Below are 21926 nucleotides of genomic sequence, written 5' to 3'. Positions count from 1 at the left end.
TTTTGTATTATTTTTTTGGTAGAGATGGGTTTTTACCATGTTGACCAGGCTGGTCTTGAACTCCTGACCTCAGGTGATTCACCCACCTCGGCCTCCCAAAGTGCTGGAATTACAGGCATGAGCCACCATGCCCACTGTGTCACCTTCTAACTACTTAAAAGTTCAGTTATTTCATCCTCCCAGCAACCGATAAGGTAGGAACTCTTATTTCCTTTTACAGTTGAGGCAACTGAAGCACACAGGGACTAAGAGACTTGCCGTGCTTCATACATGAGGAGGCAAAGATGAGATCTGAACCATGGCCATCAGGATTCTGACTCTGTGCTCTTCACCCCATGTTATGCTGCCTGATGATTATTGACATCATTGCAACTTTTTTTTTTTTTTTTTTTGAGATAGGGTCTTGCTTTGTCTCCCAAGCTGGAGTGAAACAGTGCTCACTACAACCTCGACCCCCTGGGCTCAAGCAATCGTTCCACTTCAGCCTCCCAAGTAGCTGGGGTTACAGGCACCTGCCACCATGCCCAGCTAATTTTTTGTAGAGATGGGGTCTCACCATGTTGCCCAGGCTGGTCTCGAACTCCTGGGCTCAAGTGATCCTCCTGCCTTGGCCTCCCAAAGTGTTGGGATTGCAGACATGAGCCACTGCACTCCACAATAATTGCAACCTTTATTAGTTGGGGTGCTTCGCAGTTTATGTATCAGTTCACTTTGAAACCTCACAACCACACTGGGGCGTTGGCCCCATTGTCATCGTCATCTAAAGACCATCAGCATTGGCTACTGAGACACCCTGGAAACAGCATAGGGCAGCAGTTCAGTCTCAGGAGCTGAACAGCCTGGGTTTGCCTCCTAGTTTTGCTTCTTACTAGCTAAGTGACTTTGGTTAACTTAACTAATCTCTCTGTGTTTCAGTTGCCTCAGCTGCAAAATGGACAAAATCATTAGACCTCCTTTGTAGGGTTGCTTTTAGGGATCAAATGAGAACATGTAAAGAAAGGTCCTAGAACACTGTACTAAGCTAGTATACAAGAAACACCAACTCATCACGTGACCTTATGTTTGATCACCCAGTGCTGGCTTTCTGATGCACAGAGAGGGGGCGTCAGGGTCTTCCTATGTGGGAAAACTGAGTATTCCATGTGGTCAGGGGCCGTTCCACTCTGGACTGCCCCAGAGGCTGCTGGCTCTGGATCTTCAGCCACTTGAGTGCATGGGGTCAGGATGGGTTGAGCTGTGTTGGGTGCCCTGTTGTGGGGGGTGGTGCCCATGCCCATGCAGGGCTGGGGGCTGATGCTGTGGTCCCCGCTTCAGTTGAAGGAGTGGGTGCAGAAGCTCATGATGACCCTCCGGCATCCGTCACTGCCGCTGCTGGAGCTGCAGGAGATCATGACCAGCGTGGCAGGCCGCATCCCGGCCCCCGTGGAGAAGTCAGTCCGCAGGGTGATGGCCCAGTATGCCAGCAACATCACCTCGGTGCTGTGCCAGTTCCCCAGCCAGCAGGTACGTGCTCCCCCACCAAGCCCCACCCCACCAGGATGGTCACACTGGGCCGGCTCCCAGTCTGGCTCCATATCTGGCCTCTGATCAAGTTGAACTCCTTGAGACCCACTTATAGCCTAACATATCAGGCTGAGGGTTTCCTTTCAAGCCTCATCTGCAGAATCCCATCATTTACTCAAAGCAACAGTTGTTTGAATGAACATCAACATTCCTTAGGTCTTATTGCGTAAAACTCAAGATTCCGATGGAGTTGATGCAGATGGAGTGAGCATTTCCCAAAAAAATAAACTGGCTGACATCATTAGAGGAAACTGCAAGTTTTTTTATTTTTGTTTTTTCACTGGTTTGCAGCTTTGATTTTCCGTCCCTGGATTTCGTAGGTGATCATCTGGGAGCTCCATGTGTGTGTATGTGTGTGTGTGTATATATATATATACACACACACACATACACACACACACCCCCATATATATATATATATATATATAGTATTTTAAGAACTGTACTGAGGTCGGGTGCAGTGGCTCACTCCTATAATCCCAGCACTTTGGGAGGCCGAGGTAGGTGGATCATTTGAGGTCAGGAGTTTGAGACCAGCCTGGCCAACATGGTGAAACCCCATCTCTACTAAAAATACAAAAATTAGCCGGGCATGGTAGCACGCACCTGCAGTCCCAATTACTCAGGAGGCTGAGGCAGGAGAATTGCTTGAACCCAGGAGGCAGAGGTTGCAGTGAGCCGAGATTGCACCACTGCGCTCCAAAAAAAAAGAATGTACTGAGATGTCTCATCTTAATCTAGTTGCATTTGTGAACACGTTAAAAAAAAGAATGGAAGCCATTCCAGGGTAGTATGAAATATCTCTGTTATTTACACACTGGCCTTGCGTTGCTCATTTTGTGGTGGTTGTTGGTTTTGTGGGGCATTCGAAAGGCATTTGCACTGGGAAGAGCCCCTCTGCCTATTGGCCTTCCTGCCCCCTGGTGAGAGGGTTCCTCACCATCGTCATCCACCCGCCCACACATTGGTGATTTGGGAAACCAGAGGACAGTGTCGTTCAGGCCATTCTCAGAGGTTAGCAGTTCTAAGGGCTGGAATATTGTCCAGCCAAAGAAAGAAAGAATACTGATTCATGCTTCCACGTGGATGAAGCATGAATTGTGCTAAGGGAAATAAGCCAGGCACAAAAGACCACATATTATGTGATATTATGTGATTCCTTTTTTTTTTTTTTTTTTTTTGAGACCTCCCGAGTAGTTGGGATTACAGGCGTACACCACCATTCCCAGCTAATTTTTTGTTTTTTTAGTGGAGATGTGGTTTCACCATGTTGCCCAGGCTGGTCTTGAACTCCTGACCTCAGGTGATCTTCCTGCCTCGGCCTCCCAAAATGCTGGGATTACAGGCATGAGCCACGGTGCCCAGCCCTGTGTGATTCCATTTTTTATGAAATGTCCAGAATAGGCACATTCATGAAGAAGGAAGTAGATTAGTGACCACCAGGGGCTGCAGTGCAGGGAAAATGGAGAGTGAGCACTAATGACTACGAGGTTTCTTTTTAGAGAGACGAACATGCTTTAACATTAGATGGTGGTGGTAGTTGCACGACTTTATGAATACACTACCAACCACTGAATGTACACTTTAAAGGGAGATGGTGGAATATGATGGTATGTAAGGTATATCTGAACTAAAAAATAACAAAAACCAAACTCTAGAGGATCCTAACTGAAAAAGTACACACTTGGAACTTTCAGGAATTTGTCATTGATCCAGGTTTTTTTTTCTTTAAAAATATTTTTGATGCCAAAGGCAATATACCAATAACATTACGTCTAATGATAAAGACAGGACCCTTCCCCACCGGCACCCTGGTTTTTGCTAGAGTGGGACATTCCCATCTCCTCATTCCCCATCCCGTTCATATGTGCAGACCGGTAGAAGTCGAATGTGTGCACTTCTCCATGTGATTGCTGGCATTTTGAGCGCTTGAATTCCTCACCGTTGAAGGGATGAACAGGGGTGTTGCAGGGTAGCTGGAAGGCTTTGGGCCTGGAATTTTCAATCTTCAAATGAGCCTTGGATGGGACCTCCCTGGGAGGCTGTGGTGGGTCCTGTAGGTCAGCAGTTCCCAACCTTTTTAGCACCAGAGACCGGTTTTGTGGAAGACAGTTTTTCCACAGACCGGGGACGGGGGTGGTTTCGGGATGATTCAAGTGCGTTACATTTATGGTGCACTTTATTTCTATTATGATTACATTGTAATATATAATGAAATAATTATACAACTCACCATAATGTAGAATCTTTGAGAGCCCCAGGCCTGTTTTCCTGCACCTAGACGGTCCCATCTGGGGGTAATGAGAGATAGCAACAGATCATCAGGCCTCAGATTCTCATAAGGAGCATGCAACCTAGATCCCTCGCAGGCGTGGTTCACAGCAGGGTTTGCGCGCCTGTGAGAATCTAACGTTCCCGCTGATCTGACAGGAGGTGGAGCTCAGATGGTAATATGAGCAATCGGGGGCTGTAAATACAGACGAAGCTTCGCTCCTTCTTCCACTGCTTACCTCCCGCTGTTCAGCCAGTTCCTAACAGGCCACAGACCGGTGCTGGTTTGGGTACTGGTTTGGGGACCCCTGCTTTAGAGGACTGCTGTGTGGCATGTGAATCATCAGCAGTCAGATCTGTCTTGTTTTCCCATCCAGATAGCCACCATCCTGGACTGCCACGCAGCCACCCTGCAGCGGAAGGCTGACCGAGAGGTCTTCTTCCTCAACACCCAGAGCATCGTGCAGTTGGTCCAGAGGTAAATCCTAGGTCTCCCCATGGGATGTGGTTGTCACCTGATCGTCGCATGCATTGCACCAGGGTGGTGCTCTGGGGCTGTCTTCCGGGCAGGCTTGCGCTGCGAGAAAGTGCGTTATGGTCCTGCGGTGCCATTACTAACAGCAGAACCCTGGGTAAGGCACTTTACTTCTGTGAAGCTGTTTGCCGGCTGGCAAAATGGAAATAAAAACACTTTTCAAGACAAGTTGTTTGGATTATAAAGGAATGAATTTTTTTTTTTTTTTTTTTTTGAGACAGAGGCTCCTTCCCACAGAGGAGAGCAGTGGTATGATCTCAGCTCGCTGCAACCTCTGCCTCCCAGGTTCAAGCGATTCTCCTGCTTCAGCCTCCCGAGTAGCTGGGATTACGGGCAATTTTTGTACTTTTTGTAGAGACGGGGTTTCACCATATTGGCCACGCTGGTCTCGAACTCCTGACCTCAAGTGATCCACTCGCCTCGACCTCCCAAAGTGCTGGGATTACAGGCGTGAGCCACCATGTCTGGCCTATAAATGTATTAAGTTTTGTGAAGTGCTGACAAATAGTAAATACTTGATAGTTACATTAGATTGAGACAGTGTGGTGAAATAGCTTTATGTATGATAAAAGACTGCACAAATTGTTATCATTGTGGCTTTTGGGACAATTGCAAAGAAAAGTGGATGAATAATTTGAATTTGTCTCAAGTAGTTTTTTATTGTACAGGGGTTTTCTGCTGCAGGACTATTCTGATGACAAAAGGATTTTTTTTTTCTTTTTTTTTTTTTTTGAGATGATGTCTCAGTCTGTCGCCCAGGCTGGAGTGTAGTGGCACGATCTTGGCTCACTGCAAGCTCCGCCTCCTGGGTTCATGCCATTCTTCTGCTGCCTCAGCCTCCTGAGTAGCTGGAACTACAGGCGCCTGCCATCATGCCCGGCTAATTTCTTTTTTGTATTTTTAGCAGAGACCGTGTTTCACCGTGTTAGCTAGAATGGTCTCAATCTCCTGACCTTGTGATCCGTCTGCCTCGGCCTCCCAAAGTGCTGGGATTACGGCGTGAGCCACCACGCCTGGCCGACAAAAGGATTTTCTGCCACTTTTCACGAAAAATCCACCTAGCAAGAAAGCTTTCCTTATGAAGACAATCAGGGCCAGGTGCTGCGGCTCATGCCTGTAATCCCAGCATTTTGGGAGGCCAAGGCAAGAGGACCACTTGAGGCCAGGAGTTGGAGACCAGCCTTGGTGATGTAGCGGGACCCTGTCTGTACAAAAAAAAGAGAAAAAAAAAGAGTCAGGCATGGTGGTGTGTACCTATAGGCCTAGCTACTTAGGAGGCTGAGGTGAGAGGACTGCTTGATCCCAGGAGTTTGAGGTTGTAGTGAGCTGTGATCATGCCATTGCACTCCAGCCTGGGGGACAGAGCAAGACCTTGTCTTTTACGAAAAAGAAAAAAAGGAATCAAAGCATTATTGGATTTAAACCAATAAATTCCAGGCATGTTTCCCATGTGCCAGAAACTCCCAGGTACAAAGAATGTAAGATTGTAGAAAACCGGCCTTCTTTTCAAGGAGCTCCCCAGCTGTCAGGGAGAGATTTTAGTGTGGATTCCCCACAAACTGCAAGTTTCACAGCCAGGGGCTAGGAAGGGAGTCCTCTTAAAACACATCGACTGCTAACCTTAAGCCCATCCTTTAAGCTTCAGAGAAACATCTAGGAAAAATGAATCATTAATAAATTAACTGAATTTTCTGGCAAATTTTCTGTGCTGAACGTAAGTATTAAAACTCTGTCCTGTGTTGTATAAGTATGTGTTTTAAAATCACATTCGGATCAGAGAGTCTTTTAGCATCTTGATCTGTTTTGTTGTTATTTGGTGATGCTGCAGTTAAGCTAGTTTCTACTTCCCCACAACTCAGTGTCACATCTCCTGAGAAACTTGACCCCTGCGTTCAGATTTTTGGAGGAACATCCAGGTTAAAACTTTGTTTTAAAAGAGAAGCGGCTAGGTGCGATGGCTCACACCTATAATCCCAGCACTTTGGGAGGCCACGGCAGGTGGATTGCTTGAGCTCAGAAGTTCGAGACCAGCCTGGGCAATATGGTGAAATCTGTCTACAAAATATACAAAAATTAGCCGGGCATGGTGGTGGGCACCTGTGGTCCCAGCTACTGCAGAGGCTAAGGTGGGAAGATTGCTTGAGCCCGGGAGGCAGAGATGACAGTGAGCTGTGATTGCACCACTGCACTCCAGCCTGGGTGACAGAGCAAGAACCTGTCTCAAAACAAGAAAAAAAAAAGAGAGAAGCAAAATTTACATGGAGATCTTTTGGTAAATGTTTTTCCAGTTTGTCTTTTTAAAATGGTCTCTATACATTGGGTAAGTGATTGAAAAATTTTGTTTTAATGGTTAAAGCTTGCTAAACTTGGCTACCCCGTTCAGTATCCGAAATCTATTAAGGGGTTTGTGTGTTTGTTTGTTTGTTTTTGTTTTTGTTTTCTCTGTGGCCAGAAAGGCGCCCTCCCAAGTATTAGGCTTGGGATCTACTCCGGTTTTGCCTCCAGTTTGATGTGGGACCTTGGGCAGGGCAGTGTTCTTTCTGGCCTGCAGATGAACCAACTCCATATCCTTTGAAGGCCTCAGGATTAGAGGCTGCCTCTAGATACTTTAAAAAAAATTATTTTAAAATTAACTAGTTAATTAATTAATTTTTTAAAATTTATTTTGAGACAAGCTATCGCCCAGGCTGGAGTGCAGTGGTGCGATCGTAGCTCACAACAGCCTTGACCTCTTGGCCTCAAGTGATCCTCTCGCCTCAGCCTCCTATGTAGCCGGGACCACAGTCATGCGCTACCACTCCCGGCTGATTTTTTTGATTTTTTTATAAAGACAAGGTCTCACCTTGTTGCCTAGGCTGCTCTTGAACTTCTGGGCTCAAATGATCCTCCTGCCTTAGCCTCCCAAAGTGCTGGGATTATGGGCGTGAGCCACCATGACTGGCCTTAATTTTTTGTTTTGTTTTGTAGAAATTGGGTCTTGGCAATATTGCCCAGGCTTGAACTCCTGGTCTCCAGTGGTCCTTCCATCTCCATGTCCTTTCTAAAATCCTTTCTCTCTCTCTTTTTTTTTTTTTTTTGAGACGGAGTCTTGCTCTGTCACCCAGGTTGGAGTGCAATGGTGCGATCTCAGCTACTGCAACCTCCTCCTTCCAGATTCAAGTGATTCTCCTGCCTCAGCCTCCTGAGCAGCTGGAACTACAGGCGTCTGCCACCACGCCCAGCTTGTTTTTGTATTGTTAGTAGAGACAGGGTTTCACCATGTTGGCCAGGATGGTCTCGATCTCCTGACCTCGTGATCTGCCTGCCTCGGCCTCCCAAAGTGCTGGGATTACAGGTGTGAGCCACCCCGCCCAGCCAATCCTTTCTCTTTTTAAAAATCATAAAAAGAAAATATTAAATATTCAGGTACTCAAGGAAGGGGTGTGAGCATTAAGAGCAGCCTTCCCTTCTCCCCAGATACCGCAGCGGGATCCGCGGCTATATGAAAACAGTGGTGTTGGATCTCCTGAGAAGATACTTGCATGTCGAGCACCATTTTCAGCAAGGCAAGAGATGCTGATGCCAACACCAGTGGGATGGTGGGGGGCTGAGGAGCCTGAACTTTACCTCTGCATGGTGTTTTGTCTCCCCCTAGCCCATTACGACAAGTGTGTGATAAACCTCAGGGAGCAGTTCAAGCCAGACATGTCCCAGGTGCTGGACTGCATCTTCTCCCACGCACAGGTGGCCAAGAAGAACCAGCTGGTGATCATGCTGATCGTAAGCAGGAAGAGGGCCTGTTACCCAACCGGGGGTGGGTCAGGAGTCCGCAAACGTTTTCTAACAAGGAGCAGAAAGTGGCCGGACGCGGTGGCTCATGCCTCTAATCCCAGCACTTTGGGAGGCTGAAGCGGGCAGATCACTTGAGATCAGGAGTTCGAGATCAGCCTGGCCAATGTGGTGAAACCTCGTCTCTACTAAAAATACAAAAATTAGCTGGGCATGGTGGCGCGTACCTGTAATCCCAGCTACTTGGGGGGCTGAGGCAGAAGAATCGCTTGAACCCAGGAGGCAGAGGTTGCAGTGAGCCAAGATCGTGGCACTGCACTCCAGCCTGGGCAACAGGGCAAGATACTGTCTCAAAAAATAAAGAAAAGAAAAGGAAAGAAAAGAAAAAGTAAGCCAGAAAGTAAATATTTTAGACTTTGCAGGTTGCCGTGGTCTCTGTCTTGACCACTCAACACTGCCTTTGTACAATGTAAGCGAATGGGCATGGCTGTGTTCCCATAAAACTTTGTTGGGAGCCTGAGGTGGGAGGATCACTTGAACCTAGGAGTTCAAGTCCAGCCTAGGCAATATTCTAAGACTCCATTTCTTAGGGAAAAAAAAAAACTAAAGCTGGGCACTGTGGCTCACTTCTGTAATCCCAGCACTTTGGGAGGCTGAGACAGGAGGATCACTTGAGGCCAGGAGTTTGAGACCAGCCTGGGCAATACAGGGAGACCTCATCTATACAAAAAGTACAAAAATTAGCCAGGTGTGGTGATATGCACCTGTCATCCCAGCTACTCAGGGTGCTGAGGCAGGAGGATCACTTGAGCCTGGGATGTTAAGCCTGCAGTAAGCTGTGATCACAGCACTGCACTCCAGCCTGGGTGGCAGAATGAGATCCTGTCTCAAAAAAACAACCAAAAAAACCCAACTTTGTATACAAAAACAGGCAACGGGTGGGATTTGTTGGCCCCTGGGGAGATCATGACTAATGCAAAGCACCTACTTTGTGCCAGGTACTCTTGAAGTGCTTTCCAAATACACAGTTGCTCATTTAATTCTCACAGCAGTCCTAGAAAGTGGGTACTGCTGTCACAGCTCTTTGGCAGAGCACAGAGAAATTAAGCCACTTACTCAAGGGCATCCAGCTCCTAAATGTAGAGCCAGGATTTGAACCACTAGTCTGACTCCAGAGTCATGAACTATTAGCCGTGGGATATTGGATTTTGAGTCCTGTGTGTGAAGAAGAAGAGGTATGGAGTCTCTGTTCTTGTTTCTCTTTTCACTTGATAATAGCAGTCTTTTGTTTTTTGTCTATTTTTTCTTTTGAAACAGGGTCTCACTCTGTTGCCCAGGCTGGAGTGCAGTGGCACCATCATGGCTCACTGTAGCCTCTATCCCCTGGCCTTAAGCCATCCTCCCACGTTAGCCTCCCAGGTAGCTGGGATTGCAGACTCACACTACCACACCCAGCTAGTTTGTTTGTTTGTGTATTGGTTTGTTTTGTAGAGATGAGGTCTCACCATGTTGCCCAGGCTGATCTTGAACTCCTGGGCTCAAACAATCTTCCTGCTTTGGCCTCCCAAAGTGCTGGGATAACAGGCATGAGCCACTGCGCCTGGCCAATAATAGCAGTCTTTTATGACTAAAAATATTATTCTTTGATATGTCCCTGGCAACTGACTTGGAAAATGTAGGATCAGCAAAGTAAAAGAGACTTGGACTTGGCTTATGGTAGAAAGGGGTTTGGCAATTTTTTTTTTTTTTTGAGACGGAGTCTTGCTCTGTCGCCCAGGCTGGAGTACAATGGCACAATCTTGGCTCACTGCAACCTCCGCCTCCCGGGTTCTATCTATCTGTCTTCTATCTATCTTTTTTGTTTGTTTGTTTGTTTGTTTTTTGAGACAGAGTCTCACTCTGTCGCCCAGGCTGGAGTGCAGTGGTGCGATCTCTGTTCGCTGCACCCTCCGCCTCCAGGGTTCAAGTGATTCTCCTGTCTCAGCCTCTGGAGTAGCTGGGATTACAGGCATGCGCCACCACGCCCAGCTGATTTTTGTATTTTTAGTAGAGACATGGTTTTGCCATGTTACCCAGGCTGGTCTCGAATTCCTGACCTCAGGGGATCCACAAGCCTTGGCCTCCCAAAGTGCTGGGATTATAGGCATGAGCCACCACAATGGGCCTGGCAAATTTGTGTGTGTGTATGTGTGTGTGTGTGTGTGTGTGTGAAGGGCCCCGGATAGTAAAGATTTTAGGCTTGAGGACGTCCATCCCCTGTAGCCACTACTCAGCTCTGTGAGCTCTGCCACTGTAGCCTGAAAACAACTACAGACAATAGATACATGAATGAGGATGGCTATGTTCCAATAAAACTTTATTTACAAAAACAGTCAGTGGGCAGAGTTTGGCCATGATCTTAAAGGACAGTTAGTACCCTATCCCCTATCCAAATTGCATTAATAAATATTGGGGTTTTTGGTAAAGAACCATTTAAAAATCTCACACAGCAGCTTTCAATCCTGGTTGTACATTAGAATCACCTAGGGGGTGGAGAGACTTTTAAAAAATACAATTGCCCATGCCCCACCCTTGGTCAATTTAATCAGAGTTTCTAGGGGTGGGGCCCAGGCATTAGTGCTTTTTGAAAGTTTCCCTGTGGGAAACTTAAATGTGCACTGTATATTAGACAATATTATTGGTTTAATGTTCAGTTTCTGTGGTGTTTTAATGGTTCTGTAGGTAGGTGGGAGGGAGATATGTGCTAAAATAGTATAAAGGATTGTGGTGTCTGCAACTGACTTTCAGAAAAAGAGAGTGTGTGTGTATGCACATGCATGTTCTTATTAGAGAAAAATCAAATATGATAATATGGTAAAAGTTTAACAATTAGTGAATGTAGGTGATTACTATGGGGTTTTCAACATAGTCATCTTCAATTCGTCTGTAGTTTTGAAGTTTGTAAAAATTGATTGGGAGGGAGGACTCCCCAAGTGATTGCAACGTGCAGCCAGGACTGGGAACTTACACCCAAGGAGATATCCACTCTTTGTGGGGAGTTCTATTGCTAAAATAATATAATGCTTTTCAAAATACATTGTTTGGATGGAGTTTCCTGGAGTTCGAGTGTTTGTCAAGCACAATATGCCTGTAATCTATTACAGCCAGTTGTCATTCAAAGGCTGGGGCTTGGGTCTGTGGGTTATTATGCTGGTCGTTCCTCTGTGCCCATATTGACTCTCTTCTGGGCATGAAGTCCTGAAAGGTCACGTACACCGGAGGACAGCCAAGGCAAGATGGGTGGAGCAGCCCCCAGCTCTTGGGAATTGGGACATTTGCCTGGACCTCCTTGATGATAGAGGCTACAAATGTTGAACCAATTACAGTCTGGAGATAAATGTGAGATTCATTATTCTTCTGACTTTCTTGGTCCCATTTGTTAGAAAATAGTGAGTTCTCTGCTCCTGATGGCATTTGGTACCTGAGAGGTTTTGAACAAAGACTTGCGAATTGAATGGTTACTTTGAAATGAATTTTTTTGAGGCTTTTAAAGGGACCTAGTTTCTGACACCAATTCACTGGTCATGGGACTTCGTTAGTGACACAAAGCAACAAAACATGATTCTGTGGACTAAAATTTACAAGATGACACTGCTTCGCTAAGTTAACAAGAAAGAAAAATGTTTTTTCTTTGTTTTTTGTTTTATTTTTTTTCGAGACGGAGTCTTGCTCTGTCACCCAGGTTGGAGTGCAGTGGCACAATCTCGGCTCACTGCAACCTCTGCTTCCTGGGTTCAAGTGATTCTCCTGCCACAGCCTCCGGAGTAGCTGGGACTACAGGCATGCACCACCACACCTGACTAATTTTTTTGTAGTATTAGTAGGAAACAGGGTTTCGCCATGTTGATCAGGCTGGTCTTGAACTCCTGGCCTTAGGTGATTTGCCTGCCTTGGCCTCCTAAAGTGCAGGGATTATAGGCATGAGCCACCGTGCCCTGCCTAGAAAAATATTTTTGTTATTATTATTATTAGTAGTAGTAGTATGTAGAAGGCAATGGTCATATTTTTTAACGTTCACGCTTAGATGTGTATGTGGGAATTTAAAAAATGTTCACACAAACAACTCTTGAGTTTTTCACCTCTTAGAAAACCACCAGTCTAGCTGCTGGCCAGCACCTGTGCTGTCCTGCCCTGGGAGCCACAAGCCTAGGGGATTGGTGGAGAGTTATGCCACCACCGTTTGGTAATAGAAAGTAAATCAGAGAAGGGAGAGGAGATTTAGATACTTTCCTACCACATTTCTTCAGCATTGACATTCCTGTGTGTTTGTGTATGAAATATCAATATGTTAAAATTGTTTCTGATGATAAAATCAATATCGGTTCATTAGAATAGGAAAATGCAGAAACACATGTAGAAAAAAATGCCCCATAGCTGTACCGTCTGGTGACTTCTGGAAGACCAGGCTTAGTGGATGCCTGGGGTAGGGAATGGGGGCACATTGCTCAGGAGCTCTGATATTTAGCATTCATTGCTCTGTCTTCAGTGGGTGGTTAGGGAGCACCTGCGCTGAGCCGTTCCCAGGCCCCGCATGCACTTAGGGCACAAGAGGAGATGCGAACACCAGCTGCACCCAGCCCTGGTCTCCAGCAGAAAGGCTCTTCTTTCAGAAGCAGAGCGGAGGGATGCAACACAGACACACTGTTCCTCCCTCCTGTAAGATTCAACCCCACGTCCCTCTCCTCTGAAACTGTGAACCCATTAAGTCAGGCAGCAATGTGTAGGGGAAAGAGCGGGAGGCTTTGGGGGCAGAACAGTCCTCTGTTAGAATCTCGCTCTGTCTTGCACACGTTTGGTGGCTTTGGGGTGAGGCATATTGCCTCTTTGAGCCTCAGTGTTCTTATCTGTAAAATGGGAATCAAAGTAAGTAACTCCTCATGGGGGTGGGAGAATTTGGGGAGTTGTATATAAAGGGTCTAGCTGTTTACTAGCCACCTGGCACACAGTATGCACCTGATAATCACTGACTTTTTTTTTTTTTTTTGGAGACAGAGTCTAGCTGAAGTGCAGTGGTGCAATCTCAGCTCACTGCAACCTCCACCTCCCAACGGATCCCGAGTAGCTGGGACTACAGGCACGTGCCACCATGCCTGGCTAATTTTTATATATATATTTTTTATATAGAGATGAGGTTTTGCCCTGTTGCCCAGGCTGGTCTCAAACTCCTAAGCTCAAGTGATCCTCCTGCCTCAGCCACCTAAAGTGCTGGGATTACAGGTGTGAGTCATCACACCTGGCCTTATCACTGGCTATTTATAGTAATGTAGGCAGGGGTTTAGTTGTATTTGTTTGTTCTTACCAGGCATTTAGGGCATGTTTTGGGGTGGATGAATGGGTGGCCAAGTGAGTGAGTGAGTGAGTGAATGAATGAATGAATGAATGACAGGAGAAAGTGGTGAGGATTTGCATATCAGGCTGTGCCGGGCCTGTTTGGAGAGCGGAGCAGCTGTCTGGCTTTTGGGGCGGGCGCTCCCCCAGCCGAGATGAGTGCTGCATGTTTCCCTGGGCTGGAGAAAAGCCATTTGGCTTCTTTTTTTGTCCCTTAAGGATGAGCTGTGTGGCCCAGACCCTTCCCTATCGGACGAGCTGACCTCCATCCTTAATGAGCTCACTCAGCTGAGCAAAAGCGAGCACTGCAAAGTGGCCCTCAGAGCCCGGCAGGTAGGGTTTCGGGGTGCGGTCCCCATGATGTGCGCTTCCCCCCACCCTCCTGTGTGGCCCCTACTGTGCTCAGCCCTCACCATGCAGGGTCCCACCACGCTGCCGGCCCGTGTCCGAGCCTCTGCCTTCTCCCCTGGGAGGTTGGCTCACACCAGCCCCCCCGTCCCTCCCCCTGCAGATCCTGATTGCCTCCCACCTCCCCTCCTATGAGCTGCGGCACAACCAGGTGGAGTCCATTTTCCTGTCTGCCATTGACATGTACGGCCATCAGTTCTGCCCCGAGAACCTCAAGGTGAGCCCGTCTCCTTCCTTTCACCTTCTGCAGAGCACACACTGTGGCCCAGGTGGGGGCCGCTGGGGAAGCGGCTCCTCTTGCCCCTCCAGGTGCTCAGTGGGGTGCAGGGCACAGTCACAGATGCAGGCAGTTTAGCCCAACGTGGCCAGGGCTGCCCAAGGGGGCACCTGGGGAGACTCTAGGAGAGGTGGGCACGGAGCCCAGTCCTGCAGGAAGGACAGTGTGACAGCAGCGGGGGCTCACCTGGTGCAGTTTACAAACCTTAGCCGTAATGGAGCATATCTGGAAGCTGTGAGCCCTCCCATGGCTGAGTGATGGCCTCATCTTCCCTGTTTCTGGACTCTGGCTCATTTACACGCTCTCAGGTACCCCCTCAGTGCCTGTTGGGAGACCTGTCCCAGGTGCCATCATCCCAGAGTTCTTCACTGTCAGCTCTCCCATGATTAAACGGGAGGAACCCAGTGCACTGCAGAGCACTGATTGCTTTTAGTGGTCGAAGCATGACTTCTCCCTGTTTCTACCGCCCCCACTCATCAGACTGGTGATTAAAAAACTTACTCACTGACTGGGCGCAGATGGCTCATGCCTGTAATCCCAGCACTCAGGAGGCCAAGACTGGAGGATCACTTGAGCCCAGGAATTTGAGGCCAGCCTGGGCAACATAGTGAGACCTTGTCTCTACAAAACATACAAACAAACAAACAAAAAAAGAGCCAGGCATGTTGGTGCACACTGTAGTCCCATCTACTCAAGAGGCTGAGGTGGGAGGATCACTTCAGGCTGGGAGTTTGAGGCTGCAGTGAGCTATGATCACACCACTGCACTCCAGCTTATCTCAAATAAACAAAAACAAAGAAAAACCTGAAACTTGTTTACATTTACTTTTCCTTGTTTCCCCTTTTCATTTCCCATAGAAGTTAATAATTTCAGAAACAACCATCTTCGACGTCCTGCCTGCTTTCTTCTATCACGCTAACAAAGTCGTGTGCATGGCATCCTTGGAGGTAAGTAGGAGAGGCCCAGAGAACAGCACTGACCGTGCCAGTTCTGCTGTTCACTTCCGCCACCATGCACCTGACCCTAGGCCACACGCCTTGTGAATGTGATCCTATCCTTTTTTATACAAGGTAGGTATGTTAATAGTCCCATCTTACAGAGGAAGGAACTGAGGCTCAGAGAGGTGAAGCGACTTATGCAACATCACACAGCTAGAAAGTGGCAGAACCAGGTTTTGCATTATTGGGTCTGTCTCATTCCAGATTCCATGCTAGTCACCACTGCTGTCTCATGTGTCATTCCAGCCTCTTCCAGGCAGGGCACATTAGATACTAATCCCTGAGAGCCAAGTCTGAGGTACCTCATCTAAACTTTCTGACTCACGTGCATTCAATACCTTTGAAAGACTTTTCTGCTTGGAACCGCCAGAGCTAGAGGAACCCAGGTGACAACTTAAGGTGAACCCCCTGCCCCCCAAGTGATGAGGTAGAAGGGCATGGATGGTAGCAAAACCCAGATTAAAGCCAGGTGATCCAGGTGGTCTTACTCCTGGGAGCAACAATTCAGGTCTTCTTGAATTCAGGAACCAAGAGGTGGTGTGTTGGTTCCAGGAAATCGGAGTTTTAAATCAGCTCTTTTATTATGATTATTATTTTGAGACTCGCTCTGGTGCCTAGGGTGGAGTACAGTGGCACTATCTCAGCTCACTGCAGCCTCTGCCTCCCGGTTTCAAGTGATTCTCCTTCCTCAGCCTCCCCAGTAGCTGGGCCTACAGGGGTGCACCACCGCACCTGGCTAATTTTTGTATTGTTAGTAGAGACAGGGTTTTACCGTGTTGGCCAGGCAGGTCTGGAACTCCTGACCTCAAGTGATCCGCCTGCCTCAGCCTCCCAGTAAATCTGCCCTTTTAGAATCCTTTTAAGAAAATATGAGATGATGTCTTGTGTTTTAAACATGGGCCTCTTACCTGGGACTGCTTTGCTGGCAGTAGTTTTTCCAATATTCTTTACCTTCTGAGCTCAGTCTCAGTCCCCTGTTGCCCCCACTTTCTCTTCTGCATCCTTGGGAGCCTGTGAGTCACACAGTGAGAAGGTTTACTGGGTCTTCATGGAGACCATCGTGGGCTTGTTAGCGTGTTACAGCCACAGGGTCTCCTGGGCCTGCAGCTTTTATCCTTCTATGGGTTTCACCTCTGGAAGAATCTTTCTCAGGCCTCGCTCTTTGTTTCTGACAGTGAGACCTAATACACCTCTTCTGTAGTTACTTTAAAAACAGTTTTTGTGCCGGGCGCGGTGGCTCAAGCCTGTAATCCCAGCACTTTGGGAGGCCGAGGCGGGTGGATCACGAGGTCAGGAGATCGAGACTATCCTGGCTAACATGGTGAAACCCCGTCTCTACTAAAAATACAAAAAACTAGCCGGGCGTGGTGGCGGGCGCCTGTAGTCTCAGCTACTTGGGAGGCTGAGGCGGGAGAATGGCGTGAACCCGGGAGGCGGAGCTTGCAGTGAGCCGAGATCACGCCACTGCACTCCAGCCTGGGAGACACAGTGAGACTCCGTCTCAAAAAAAAAAAAAAAAAAAAAAACAGTTTTTGTTTTGTTAGAGACAGGTCTTGCCATGTTGCCCAGGCTGGAGTTGAACTTCTAGGCTCAAGCAATCCTCCTGCCTCAGCCTCCCCAGTAGCTGGGACTACGGGTGCATGCCACCATGCTTGGCTTATAGTGACTTTTTAAAGTGCTAAATACTATTTGTGTCAATTAGAGATTTTTCTAGGATGCTTTTGGGGTTTTTTGTTGATTTGTTTTGTTTTTCCAACACGCCCAGCTAATTTTTGCAGGCGTGAGCCACTGTACCCGGCCTGCTAGAGATAGACCTTTTAGAGGTCATTTCTGGTACCCCTTCCCTGTAAGTGCCCTCAGCTTTTGAGGATACTCTGCAGTGCCCCCTAAGAGAACGTCCGTGTGCTTCTGCCTTGTCAGGTTTACGTGCGGAGGGGCTACATCGCCTATGAGTTAAACAGCCTGCAGCACCGGCAGCTCCCGGACGGCACCTGCGTGGTAGAATTCCAGTTCATGCTGCCCTCCTCCCACCCAAACCGGTATGGAATGAGACACACCCAGGGATGGCCTGTGTTTCTGTTCTCCCTGACCTCTGTCGTCCTGTCTCTGGAACGACCTGGCAAGTGTGTTTGGGCACGCTGCTGGGGAGACATCAGCGATAAGCGCTTTCCCTCTGGGAGCTCCCTGCAGTGCCATTTTTCTCCCCTCTAACATGGTGATAATGCAGAGCCCACCTCCTACACCTGCACTGTTCAGTACAGTAGCCATGTGTGCCTATTTACATTAACATGAATGCACATGCGCTGGGCATGCTGGCTCACGCCTGTAATCCCAGCACTTTGGGAGGCTGAGGCGGGCAGATCACTTGAGGTCAGGAGTTCCAGACCAACCTGGCCAACATAGTGAAACCCTGTCTCTACTAAAAATACAAAAATTAGCCGGGTGTGGTGGCACATGCCTGTAATCCCAGCTACTGGGGAGGCTGAGGCAGGAGGATCACTTGAACCGGGAGGTGGAGTGAGTCAGTGAGCTGACATTTCCCCACTGCACTCCAGCCCGGGTGAAGAAGCGAGACTCTGTCTCAAAAAAAGCAAAAAAAAAAAAAAAAAAAGAGGCCAGGCGCAGTGACTCACACCTGTAATCCCAGCACTTTGGGAGGCCTAGGTGGGTGGATCACAAGGTCGGTAGTTCAAGACCAGCCTGGCCAACATGGTGAAACCCCATCTCTGCTGAAAAAAAAATACAAAAATTAGCCTGGTATGGTGACATGCACCCGTAATCCCAGCTACTCGGGAGGCTGAGGGAGAACTGCTTGAACCCGGGGGGCGGAGGTTGCAGTGAGCTGAGATTGTGCCACTGCACTCCAGCCTGGGTGACAGAACAAGAGTCATCTCAAAAAAAAAAAAAAAGAGAGAAAACAAAGAATGCAAATGAGCCAGCCATAGTAGCCCACACCTGTAATCCTAGCACTTCGGAGGGCTGAAAGGGGCAGATCAGGAACTTGAGGCCAGGAGTTCAACACCGGCCTGGCCACCTTGGTGAAACCCCATTTCTACTAAAAATATAAAAATTAGCCAGGCGTGGTGGCACACCCCTGTAATCCCAGGTTACTCAGGAGGCTGAGGGACGAGAATCGCTTAAACCTGGGAAGCAGAGGTTGCAGTGAGCCGAGATTGTGCCACTGCACTCCAGCCTGGGTGACAGAGCGAGACTCTATCTCAAAAAAAAAAAAAAAAAAAAAAAGAATTCAGCTTCTCAGTCATACCGTGTGGCTCATGACTGCCATATTATGTGATAGTGGAGTTCTAGAACATTCTGTCATAGTAGAAAGTTCTAGTGGACAGTGCCACCCAAGCCATTGGGAAGAGTCATGAGATAGGCACAGGTAGCATTTTAGACAGTGCCTGGCACAAAGCAAGTTGTTGACTGTGAGTGATCCCAGGGATGACCATGACTAACTCTGTTATTGCCATCTAGTGGCATGCCATTGGCCTGGGCACTCTGCTCAGCGCTCCCACACTCTTTTTTTTCTTTTCTTTTTTTTTTTGAGATGGACTCTCGCACTGTTGCCCAAGCTGGAGTGCAGTGGCACAATCTCAGCTCCCAGATTCAAGCGATTCTCCTGCCTCAGCCTCCCGAGTAGCTGGGACTACAGGCACGCACCACCATGCTTGGCTAATTTTTATATTTTTAGTAGGGATGGGGTTTCATCATGTTAGCCAGGCTGGTCTTGAACACCTGACCTCAGGTGATCCATCTGCCTCTGCCTCCCAAAATGCTAGGATTATAGGCGTGAGCCATGGTGCCTAGTCCACACTCTTATTTTATTCAGTTCTTATCCTCTGTCAGCCAAAAATGTGTTCTCATCCTCGTTTTACAGATGGGGGCCCAGGGCCGTCACCTGACCTAGGCTGAGCTGCTCGTACATGTGGAGTGGGAATTTGAGCCCAGGCCACACTCTCACCTCCAATTCCTTTCCACAGCCTTCAGCAGCCCTCTGAGCCAGGTGCGGAGGCACCCACACTGTCCTGTCTGTGCCCACTGTAGTCTGCTGTCCAAGAGCTGTAGTTCAGTAGATCCCCTCAGTGTTCTCACCTGAGAATATCTTTTTTTAAATTTTTTTGAGATGGAGTCTCACTCTGTCACCCAGGCTGGAGTGCAATGGCGCGATCTCAGCTCACTGCAGCCTCCGCCTGCTGGGTTCAAGCGATTCTCCTGTCTCAGCCTCCCAAGTAGCTGGGACCACAGACATGCACCACCAAGCCCCAATAGTTTTTTTTGTATTTTTAGTAGAGATGGGGTTTCACCGTGTTGACCAGGTTGGTCTGGAACTCCTGACCTCAAATGATCTGTGCACCTCGGCCTCCCAAAGTGATGGGATTACAGGCGCCACCATGCCTGGCTCACCTAAGAATAGCAGATGTGTCTGAGTTCCTCACTCACAGTCTTTTTTTCAATCCATCTTGTTTCAGGACCCAAAGTATTAATACCATTTAGGTCAGGTAGAGTGCGATACCTTCTCTTAAAGTAATTATGTCTCCCTGGGATTCAAAGCGTTTTCTCTCACGCTCCCTCGCCCCTCTGGTTTTGGTTCTTATGGGGGTGCCTAAGGCCTTGCCTATGGCTGCAGTGATGTCACTGTGATTTGGGAGTTCGGTTGATCAGATCTGTACAGGCAATAGGGTTCATGCTTTGGTGAAGCAGGGATTTTTCTGGCCTCTTGGGATTTTTAGGCTAACTTTCTTTTCCTGTTGGTTTTAAGAAGAAAGATGCTGCCATGTTTTGGATGAAGACAAGGGGGCTTCCCCAGGAGGCACTGCCTTTCCTAGTTATTTGTTTTTACCCTTCTAATTTCCAAAAATAGGATTGTGACATTTTACCCCATTGAGAGAAAGGGGACTGACTGCTTGCAGCCTGGGGTCATTCTGGGGATTTGGGGAGCAGTGGTGGTATAAGATATTTTGTAGCTGTCTACTCCTGAGAAGGAATTCTTTTCTCTTTTGATTTTTTTGTTTGGTTGTTTAGAGACAGAGTCTAAACAGGCTGGAGAGCAGTGGCATGATCATAGCTAACTGCAGCCTTGAACTCCTGGGCTCAAGTGATCCTCCCATCTCAGCTCCCTGTGTAGCTGGGACTACAGGCTTGCGCCACCACACCTGGCTAATTCTTTAAAAATATTTTTTTTGCATAGATAGGGGTCTCATTATGTGGCCCGGGTTGGTCTTGAACTCCTGGATTCAAGTGATCCTCCTGCCTCAGCCTCCCAAAGTGCTGGGATTATAGGCGCAAGTCCCTGTGCCTGGCCTTCTCTTTTGATCTTATTGTCTCAGCAATTCAGCCCTGTTAGGAAGGGAAGGGCGGCTCTTCTGAGGGCTGTGGGTCATGCCTTGTGATCTACATGTATATCCAGGTTATTGGTTGTGATTTTCAGTATGGGCACAGGGTCCTTTTTTGACCCAGAGAGACATTGAGGACCCTGGGGATTCCTCGCCATCTAAGATTCTCACAATTGCTGTCAGTGCCAGAAATGTATTTTGGGCCTGTGAAGAGACCTTGCCTGTGGGTGCCCCCACCACCCAGCCCTTTGATGCCTCCGTAAAGAGCCATGAGGAATAAAGTCTACCCCCAAGACGGCCCAGCTTGGCCCTCAACACTTGTGTGTGTAGGGCCAGGCACGTGGTGCTTTAGGTCACCAAGACCCAAGGGAAGGTCAGGTGAGAGGTTGGCAGGGCTTTGTGCCAGCTGCGGCCTGGACCTCTGCGCTGGGTGGGAACTGGCTACATCCCCCTGCTATGGGGCTGCTGTCCTAGCTCTCCCCACTGTTGCCCTGCAGGAAACTGACCATCACAACCAGACTTCTCATTGTTTTTTTCCAGCAGAAGCAGGAAATCTATTTTTTTTTTTTTTGACCTGAAGTCCTTCCATTTTTCAATAGGGACAGGTGGTTCATGTTAAATGAATACATGAATGCATGTTAATTCATGTATGTTATTAAAATGCTGCATGGCCCAAAGTCATTCTGTGAGCGGCATTCAGCCACACTGCCACTGCAAGTTTGTGACCCCTGGATTGAGCTGTCGGGGAGCAGAGGGGCCATGATCATGATTTCAGAGCACCCAACAGGAATGCACACACCTGTGTCAGGATCCCCAAAAGCACCCCCAGGTTCGATCATTGCCTAGAAGAACTCACAGGTCTCAGGACATGGTCATGCTCATAGCACTGACTCATTAGGGGGCAAGGATACCAAGCGGTTAGCCAAGGCAGAAGGCATCAGGGTGAAGTCCAGAGGAAAGCAAGTGCGCTGCCAGGGTCCTCTCCCAGTGGACTCATGCAGGGCGCACTTCGTTCCCCCAGCAAGGAGTTGTGACAACACAAGTGAAGGGTTGTCTTCCAGCTCTACACCAGGGATTGGTGGCTGGTCACACCACCCTCTGCCCTGCATCAAAATCTCAGGCTTGCAGAAGAAAGCAGGTGTTCAGCATAAACCACACTGTTTGTGCAAACGGGTGAGGCGCAGTGAGCCACCCTTGTCATCTTCAGGGAATGATAGGAACCTTCCCCAAGTCCAAGTTCCCAGATGCCAGCCAAGGGCAAGCAGGTCTCCTTTCTCAGAAGAGCAGTGTGGGGCCTGCTGTGTTGACTTCCTGCGCACCATATGATTACCTCTCCGGTAGCTGATTCCAAGGCCCAATTCTGACAACCTCAGGTGGCCCATTGAGATTTGCTGCTGGTGAGC

The 21926-nt window shown here is 48.2% G+C and overlaps 1 protein-coding gene and 1 long non-coding RNA gene across 6 annotated transcripts in view; one reads left to right on the top strand and one right to left on the bottom strand.

Moving 5' to 3' along the window:
• Positions 1-21926, top strand: part of LOC105493456 (acetyl-CoA carboxylase beta) — a 166463-nt gene that overhangs the window by 104048 nt on the left and 40489 nt on the right. For 4 of the 5 annotated variants that reach the window (XM_071071168.1, XM_011761128.3, XM_071071167.1 and 1 more), the window contains 8 exons: positions 1315-1503; positions 4212-4312; positions 7826-7914; positions 8004-8128; positions 13724-13837; positions 14016-14129; positions 15047-15136; positions 17108-17226. In XM_071071168.1, the coding sequence (XP_070927269.1) occupies positions 1315-1503; positions 4212-4312; positions 7826-7914; positions 8004-8128; positions 13724-13837; positions 14016-14129; positions 15047-15136; positions 17108-17226 (941 nt within the window). The remainder of the gene's footprint in view (positions 1-1314; positions 1504-4211; positions 4313-7825; positions 7915-8003; positions 8129-13723; positions 13838-14015; positions 14130-15046; positions 15137-17107; positions 17227-21926) is intronic. The other variant, XM_011761132.3, reaches the window with a different exon arrangement.
• Positions 3582-16199, bottom strand: LOC105493455 (uncharacterized). Its single transcript, XR_011608860.1, has 3 exons — positions 16096-16199; positions 3797-3854; positions 3582-3617 (listed from the first exon to the last, which is right to left on the bottom strand). It is a non-coding gene; the product is annotated as an uncharacterized lncRNA (long non-coding RNA).

The sequence above is a fragment of the Macaca nemestrina genome, chromosome 10 (assembly GCF_043159975.1).
Source record: "Macaca nemestrina isolate mMacNem1 chromosome 10, mMacNem.hap1, whole genome shotgun sequence".
In the NCBI taxonomy this organism is placed as follows: domain Eukaryota; kingdom Metazoa; phylum Chordata; class Mammalia; order Primates; family Cercopithecidae; genus Macaca; species Macaca nemestrina.
Note: the sequence above shows the minus strand (reverse complement) of the source record. Positions and strands in the feature narration are given on the sequence as shown.